Source organism: Myxocyprinus asiaticus, chromosome 7 (assembly GCF_019703515.2).
Source record: "Myxocyprinus asiaticus isolate MX2 ecotype Aquarium Trade chromosome 7, UBuf_Myxa_2, whole genome shotgun sequence".
NCBI classification, from domain to species: Eukaryota; Metazoa; Chordata; class Actinopteri; order Cypriniformes; family Catostomidae; genus Myxocyprinus; species Myxocyprinus asiaticus.
This window is the reverse complement of record NC_059350.1, coordinates 6889234-6897796: the sequence shown is the minus strand read 5'-3', so window position 1 is coordinate 6897796 and position 8563 is coordinate 6889234. Positions and strand designations below refer to the sequence as shown.

Here is an 8563-nt window from a genome sequence, read left to right as displayed (position 1 = left end):
GAATTGCTTAAAGAGCCTAAATAAACAGAGACAACTGATTAGCGACCAGAAATATCATCACAAATGTTTTAATCACAGTAGCTTCCTATAATTACAACAATTTAATCCTTGACACAAACACAGTACTCCTTACATTGTTGCTATTTTTACCTTTTAAACTGAAAATGCATAAAAATGTAACAAATAAGGACAAAGTCAGTATGACAATGCAAACACAGGCATGACTTGGTGTACAGCACACTCTCACTGAAAGACTCCATCTGAAAAAGTTAATTTACAGTAAAATCTGCTGTAAAACAAAAGCAATGCTTTCTATACAGCCAATCAGAAACCATAATGTTTTTACAGACTACACCACAAATGTAGTAAATGCTTGTTAATATTGGCATATTTTTTTTTTTAATGTTGAAAGTTGTCAACAAAGATATACTGAACAGAAAAAAATTCTATTATCTAAAAATACAAATCAAATCAGCTAAAACATACAAGAATAAAATAACCTGTCTGATTCAGCTAAACAGTTACAAGGATACATCATCCTCTATACAATGTTACTGAAAATTATACAAATGTTTACATAATTCTCAGTAAATCAAAAAAGCTTGCATTGAAATTAAAAATAAAATGTTTTGTTGTTTTATTAAGGAAATATAGAGACTGATCTGTCTTGCTTCGAGGTTAGATAAAATGTAAAATTGGCTACATTTTCACATTGCAGTTGCATAGCAGAGCAAGCGCAGAATGCACTTTTTTACCACAGTGATGTCTGAATATTTTCAGTGTGGTTGATATGCAAAAAATACCTGTAAAGAAACTGATATGGCTGCTATTTAAAGTAGAGACCAATCTAATAAACAAAGCTTACAAAAAAAAAAAAAGTATTATATATATATATATATATATATATAATTACTTCAGAGACAATTGAAAGCCAAAAATATTTTTTATCCGTAATTCATACAATAACACAAACCAAAAAATTGATGGATTTATGTCCTTAATGAAAAGTGTGCCATTGAAACTTGATTAGAATTTCAACCGACGTTTTACATTTTAAAGAATGTATTAATAAAAATGGTTGAGCAAATTCATTACCATTCTGTCATTTTTGATTTGCAAATTCATTCTGCTCTTTCTTCAGCTGATTGACCATGCTATTTAAACCATTCACTTTTATTCTCTCCTTTAACATTAAACATTGATTCCTTCGGTGCAAGCAAATTAGCCTGAAGCCAAAAGTCATTCCATATACTTCAAAATGATCTTAAAAATACCACGTAAAAATAATCACATTGTTGAGACATTCACATTCAGAAAAATCAATTGTGAAAAAAAAAAAAAAAAAAAATGTATTATTAATAAAAAAAAATAAAGAGTAATTTAGTGGCATACAGAATTAAACTACATTTTCCTTCAAAAATCATTTTTTTTAAATGCTTAGGGAAGTCACACTGAAAATTCCACTTTTGCAATTTAAATAAAAATAAAATCAAAACCAAACTCATACATTATGCACTCTCTGTAGCTTATGGAAATTAATCGAGTGACCCCTCCTCTTTATTCTAACTGACATCAGAGCAGAGGGAAAAAGGCAGCAAAGTTTCAGTCACAAACAGTTTATCATCTCTGTGTGCTTTGTGTGTGTGTGTGTGTGCGTGTATGTAGTGATGTGCTTTTGCAATCTGCATGGGTGTGCATGAGTGTTTTAAAACCCTGTGGACTGGACACTCGGTACAGGGTAAAACTTTGAGATGCGAGTCTGGGAAGAGGGGTTAAGGCATGCAGACTCTCCGCTCATTTTGAAGAACACTTCCTGTTCTTGTAGCTTACGGGCAAACTCTTCCTCAAGGGCCTGCACACAGTGGTTTAAAAACGTCTTTAGTACTCTGATAAATTATTAACTGCAAACCAACATTTTTGGTGCAAAAATAAAGCAATAAGTCACAGTCATAGGCGTGCGTATATAGGAACAATCTGTTTTACAAGAACGATTGGGCCAGGGGGCCTGGGTAGCTCAGTGAGTTAAGACGCTGACAACCACACCTGGAGTTGCAAGTTCGAATCCAGGGCATGCTGAGTGACTCCAGTCAGGCTTTCTAAGCAACCAATTGGCCCGGTTGCTAGGGTGGGTAGAGTCACATTGGGTTAACCTCCTCGTGGTCGCTATATAATGTGGTTCTCGCTCTCGGTGGGGCGCGTGGCGAGTTGGGTGTGGATGCTGCGGAGAATAGCGTGAAGCCTCCACATGTGCTACGTCTCCGCGGTAACGCACTCAACAAGCCACGTGATAAGATGTGCGGATTGACTGTCTCAGACACAGAGGCGACTGAGATTTGTCCTCCGCCACCCGGATTGAGGCGAGTCACTACGCCACCACGAGGACTTAAGAGCGCATTGGGAATTGGGCATTCCAAAATTGGGGAGAAAATCAAAAAAGAATGATTGGGCCTATAAGATCTTTGAGATACCTTCTTGCGGGGTCTGAGTTTCTCTCTCCAGTCCTTCAGTTCTGCACTGTGCTCCTCATCCAGTTCCTTCAGTTTCTGAGTCTCATGCTCAATCAGCAAATGGCACTTCTCATTCTGAAACACAGACACATGGTTGCTTCTCGTTTCGGACAATAGAGCATGTGTGCTTGGTCATCACATATGAATGAGGGAGAGAAAACGACAGGTGTGTGTGTTTGTATTGTATTGTATACCAATGTGCGTGTGTGTTTGTGTCTACCTGTAGCTGTTGTAGTTCTCTGACATTGGCATCACACTGTGTCTGCAGGTCTCTCATCTGATTCTCATGTTTCTGGTGTTGATGAAGACGCTCGTTCTTTTGTCTCTTCTCCTCCTGTACTGCAAACTACTCATCAGCCACACAAACACAAACATATAATAATTACTACACATAATCTAATACTTTCACTACCTAAGGAAAAGATCTGTGAAACAGTTTCCTTTTAATAAGTTATTCTAAGTAACAACAATTCACTTAAAGGGAAAGTTCACCCAAAAATGGTGATTTACTCACCCTGATGCCACACCCGATGTGTATGACATTCTTTCTTCTGCAGAACACAAACAAAAGCTTTTTAGAAGAATATTTCAGCTCTGTATGACCATGTAATGCAAGTGAATGATGGCCAGAACTTTGAAGGTCCAAAAAGCACACAAAGGCAGCATAGAAGTAATCCATACGACTCCAGTGGTTTATTCCATGTCTTCAGAGGTGATATGATAGTTGTGGGTGAGAAACAGTTCAATATATAAGCCCTTTTTTACTTTAAATCTCCACTTTCACTTTCACATTCTTCTTTTGTTTTCGGCTATTTGCATTATTCGTGCATATCGCCACCTACTGGGTAAGGAGAATTTATAGTAAAAAAGGACTTAAACCTTGATCTGTTTCTCACCCACATCTATCATATCGCTTTTGAAGACATGGATTTAACAACGGAAGGCTAAGGATTACCTTTATGAGCATTTTGGAGCTTCAAAGTTCTGGCCTACATTCACTTTCATTGTATGGACCTAGAGAGCTGAAATATTCTTCTTAAAAAAAAAAAAAATCCTTGTTTGTGTTCAGCAGAAGAAAGTCATACACATCTGGGATGACATGAGAGTAAGTAAATGAGAATTTTCATTTTTGGGTGAACCATTTCTTTAATCCTTTAGCCTGGCTCCACTATCCTGAATGAACCTGATTTGACCACTGACCTGTTTGACCCGTTCCCGTTCCAGTTCAGGTGTGACCGCTGTGGTGGTGATGCGCAGGCTCTTTTTAAACATGGCCATACGGGTCTTCGCATCACTACGCTGGATTTTAGGCAGTCTGGTTCTCTCCTGCGTGTGTTTGCTCTTCATCTCCTCCATCAGACGCTGGTTATACCTGTGCATCTGCTCCATTTCCTGTACACAAACACACCCACTTATCACCAATATCACAACAATATTAACTTTTGTGCAGTTAGAATGAGGATCAAACTTTGATCCTATTTTATTTGATCATTTTTAAAACTTTCATCCTTTATTTTTGATGCAATATTGATGAACTCCCTCAATAATTGAAGGCAATGTTTAGGGGTTCATGAGAGAACTGTGATGAGAGACCAAATCTGGACAGTAGATGATTGGAAAAACATTGCCTGGTCTGACAAATCTGGATTTCTGCTGAGGTCCACAAATGAAAGGCCCACTGCAGCCTCAGTTTTCTGTTCTTGGCTGACAGAAGTGGAAACCAATGTGGTCTTCTGCTGTTGTAGACATCCGCCTCAATGTTTGACATGTTGTGCATTCTGTGATGCTATTCTGTTCACAACAATTGTACAGAGTGGTTATCGGAGTTACCGTAGCCTTTCTGTCAGCTCGAACCAGTCAGGCCATTCTCCGTTGACCTTTCTCATCAACAAGGCGTTTCTGTCCGCAGAACTGCCGCTCACTGTTATTTTTGGCACCATTCTCTTTACACTCTAGAGACAGTTATACGTGCAAATCCCAGGAGATCAGCAGTTACAGAAATACTCAAACCAGCCCATCTTTTTCTCCATTCTGATGGTTGATGTGAACATTAACTGAAGCTCCTGACCCATATCTGCATGATTTTATACATTACACTGCTGCCACACGATTAGCTGATTAGATAATCGCATGAATAAGTAGATGTACAGGTGTACCTAATGAAGTGGCTGGTGAGTGTAGATTACTATTTAAGACAAAAAGTCTCATATGATAACTTTTCAATATTTGCATTTTTATATAAATAATAGTCACTTTGGTGCTGTATGTGCTGAACTGTTGTTCTGTATTCAGATGACCATGGCAAACCATGTATTCAACCATGTCAAATGCATAAAGACTGATCTGAGAACAGACTAACCTTCTCATGTCTTTTGAGCAGCTGGTGTCTTTGCATGAAGTACTGGTCTTTCAGCTGCTGCTTGTGCAACTGGTGCTTTTCCTGTAGGTGGCGCTCTTCCAGCTCCCACATGGCGGCTTCTCGGGCTGAAGGGAACCAGAGAGAACCGCGTTAAACATCTGAATCAAGGATGGTTCTACTAGTGTCCTAGCATACTAATCTTGAGTGGAAAAAGCTAGCACAGTACTAGAATATCAGGATACGGTTCTCCATTATTTGCACTTGTCTTTTAGGATTTCATAGTGGTAAATGTTTAAGATCGGCTTCTCAAACAATGAATCACACAAATCCTGCCATAGCCTCTACCTCGAAAAACCTGAAGCGGCTATATGGAGCAGTTTCCACGAAAATGCTTTAAACAACAGTATTAGGAAATTGTGGAGGTGCCTTACTCTACAAAAACAGCTGACTAGAGTACACCCTAAATAGTCTTGGAATTGCTGAGGCTTCAAAATAAGTAAATTAGAAGGTGGGAGGAAAGAGTAACCGAGGGAGGAGAAGAGCAAAACTTGTACACAGACCTCTCAGTAGCTGCTGCTTGTGGTTGAGGCAGTCTCTCTCGATAGTGGCAAGCTCATGTTTGTGTTGCTGAATGATCTTCTTCAGAGCGCTATCCAAATCCTGCTGCTGCTTCTGTAGAAACTCTTGCTCCTACAAATACAGTCACAGCTTTAACAACTAGCATCACAATAACCAGTTATTTGTTTCGGAAGGAAAAAATAGGGCACTGTAGGGAATCACGTCTATTCACTTGGACAGATAAAAGAATTCTGAACTAGTCTACAAATGAATCATTCCTCTAAACAGGCCTACATTTAACCCTGTGAGAGTGAATAATACACAGTCCAACACTGCCAAAGAGAGAGAGAGTATGACAGATTACCAAACTCATAAGTGCAACCTCTTATCCACCTTATTCAACAGGTTATGAAAGGACATGGACTGTCTGTGGTATCTTAGGTCATGCAGGCTGACTTTGATGCCCAAATGCAATTAAATTTTATTCATATAGAAGAGGTTTGACAATAAGTTGTTTTGAAAAGAAATCTTGTCATCAGAAATGTGCATTAAAAAAAAAAAAAAAATATATATATATATATATATATATATATATATGCGCCATGGTATGGACATATCGATCACGATTAAATTAACATATGACCGCCCATATTTACAAGTCAACAGGAATGGCAGTGTGAACTGAGCCAGTGGTTTTCACATGCAAAAATGTTAACCAACTATAACAGAGGTCATTTACATATATAAGTCTTAAAGGTACAGTAGCAAAAACAACTTCGAAAATGGTCATTTCACGAGTTCCCTAGTTCATATAGTCCTGGTGCGCATTAAGGTAAACGTATATGGCGTGCGGTCCATAACGGAGGGGCTCAAGCACAGGACTGGACAATTTTTAGGTTAAACAAATCTTGACTAAGATTGTTAGTGGACTTCGGGGAAAACTAAAATAAAAGTGTATAATATGGCCCCTTTAAATTCGGGACGTCCAAAATACCAATTTTTATAAATCGACAGGTCAGTCGGTTGTTTGAACAACTAGTCGGTGTTAAGGAAAATAATGTATAATTAAGCTCCGTTATGTTCATGTGACCCTGAACAGACACCTTTTGGAGGGATTTACGAACGCAAAGTGCAGCACATTAACATGGTGACTAACAGATATTAAAGAAATAAATAGGCTGAATATGCAGAATGACACGCTTCAATGTAACCGGAGTGCTTCAGGGTGATCCTTGCTGCACATTCAAAAGTGCAGAACTGCAAGATAATGTTGCAGGTACACATCTAGTTCACAACATCAAGCAGTTTTTTTACTCTGCAACTATTTAAGCAGTGTCAGACATAATCAGCAAAAGACTTCAATCTCTCCACAACACCTTACAAACACAGGAATTACTCACAGCAGAGGATGAGGCACTTTGCTGTATCAACAGCGCATTAAAAGACTAAACCCAAAGTATACTTCAGTCAGACATGACACAAATTTTGTAATCAGCCGAGTGCTCAAACACTGAATGCGCGCAACCTGATTTTTCCAACGGAATTATTTGCAATAATTAGTGGCAAATAAGGTGGCAACACTCACATTTGAGCTGTTGCAGTCACAAAGAAGCACTAGAAGATGATGTAAATCACGGGTAAACAAAAGGAGACAAATGTGAACAATGGATGTGCATGTAAAGATACCTGTATTTGTACAACTCGATTTTAAAGGAATATAAAAAGACATCTTTGTGTCTAAACTCCTGAAGAGAAATAGTTCAGTATCTCATAGCAGTTATAGCGAGCACGCACCTACCGCCTGTATATGCGCGCACAGTAAAACAAAGTATACTTTGATAGGCTTACGTTCGACTGTACGCAGACGCTAAGCGTTCGCATCAAACCGAAGTATACTTTGGGCTTAAACCTAAAGCATTAGAGACGAAACTATTTGCAGACAGTTTTACTGTTATTCACTGTTAAGCCCAGCAAGTCGTCATCACGCAAAAACACTCTAAGAAGTTGTTTCTCAGTAAATTTGAAAACTGCATCTCCAATTAAAACCACCATATACATTTTTATTATCAACCTCAATTGACTAGTCGATTAGTCAACCACCCTGGCACATCCCTGCTTTAAATAAATTTTTTGTTGGCTGATATTTTGCAGGGGTATACAACCAGAGAACCCTGATATTTTTAACTTTCCTGTAGTTTGGTTGTTCAAGAATCAAAAGAACTCTAGCACTATACGGAAACTAGGAAAACTAAAACTTCCAAACTCTTACAGACCTCCTTCTTGTGGTTCTTGAGCATGTTCTGAAACTTGGAGAGCTCCTTGTCCTGCTCAGCTTTGATTCTCTTGGCTTCATCTCGCAGACGGTCAGTGTGTTCCTGCTCCAGACGCTCAATGGTCTGTTTTTGCTGCCGCTCTAGATTCTCCACCTCTGTGTCATAATGACGCTTCTTACTCTGGAAAGACAAGACAACAACATTATAGAGTGACTAGAAGCAACCCTGCAGAGATGGAATTAGTCCTACACAACCAAAACCAGGGTTCCCACACATTTTGAACCAATGAACTTTTCCAGTTGTTCATGCTTACTGGATAAGACGTTTCTCTCTTTATTTATTTTTTTTATGCCATTTTCTCCCCACTTTGGAATGCCCAATTCCAACTACTTAGTAGGTCCTCGTGGTGGCGCGGTAACTCACCTCAATCCGGGTGGCGGAGGACAAGTCTCAGTTTCCTCCGCTTCCGAGACCATCAATCCGCGCATCTTATTACATGGCTCGTTGTGCATGACACCGCGGAGGCTCACAGCATGTGGAGGCTCATGCTACTCTCCGCGAACCATGCTCAACTTACCACGCACCCCATTGAGAGCGAGAACCACCAATCGCAACCACGAGGAGGTTACCCCATGTGACTCTACCCTCCCTAGCAACCGGGCCAATTTGGTTGCTAAGGAGACGTGGCTGGAGTCACTTAGCACGCCACTCGCGACTCCAGGGGTGGTTAGGACGTTTCTAAATATCTTTTAAAGATATAGAGTGCAACTGCCTAGTTCCAGAAGTAAAAATCCCATTCCTTCTTTCCAAAGACAAACTGATTTTCAACGACAACTATAAACCTTAAAAGACACACCTACTGTGAG

General features: G+C 39.3%; 1 protein-coding gene across 1 annotated transcript in view; it reads right to left on the bottom strand.

The window, feature by feature from the left end:
* Positions 1-52: 52 nt before the first annotated feature.
* The window catches only part of slkb (STE20-like kinase b), a 30385-nt gene continuing 21874 nt past the window's right edge, over positions 53-8563 (bottom strand). Inside the window, exons 12-18 of the mRNA XM_051703258.1 lie at positions 7698-7877; positions 5427-5556; positions 4867-4991; positions 3708-3899; positions 2728-2853; positions 2469-2582; positions 53-1852 (exon numbers count right to left, since the gene is read on the bottom strand). Coding sequence (XP_051559218.1) covers positions 1706-1852; positions 2469-2582; positions 2728-2853; positions 3708-3899; positions 4867-4991; positions 5427-5556; positions 7698-7877 — 1014 coding nt within the window. The 3' untranslated portion in view covers positions 53-1705. The remainder of the gene's footprint in view (positions 1853-2468; positions 2583-2727; positions 2854-3707; positions 3900-4866; positions 4992-5426; positions 5557-7697; positions 7878-8563) is intronic.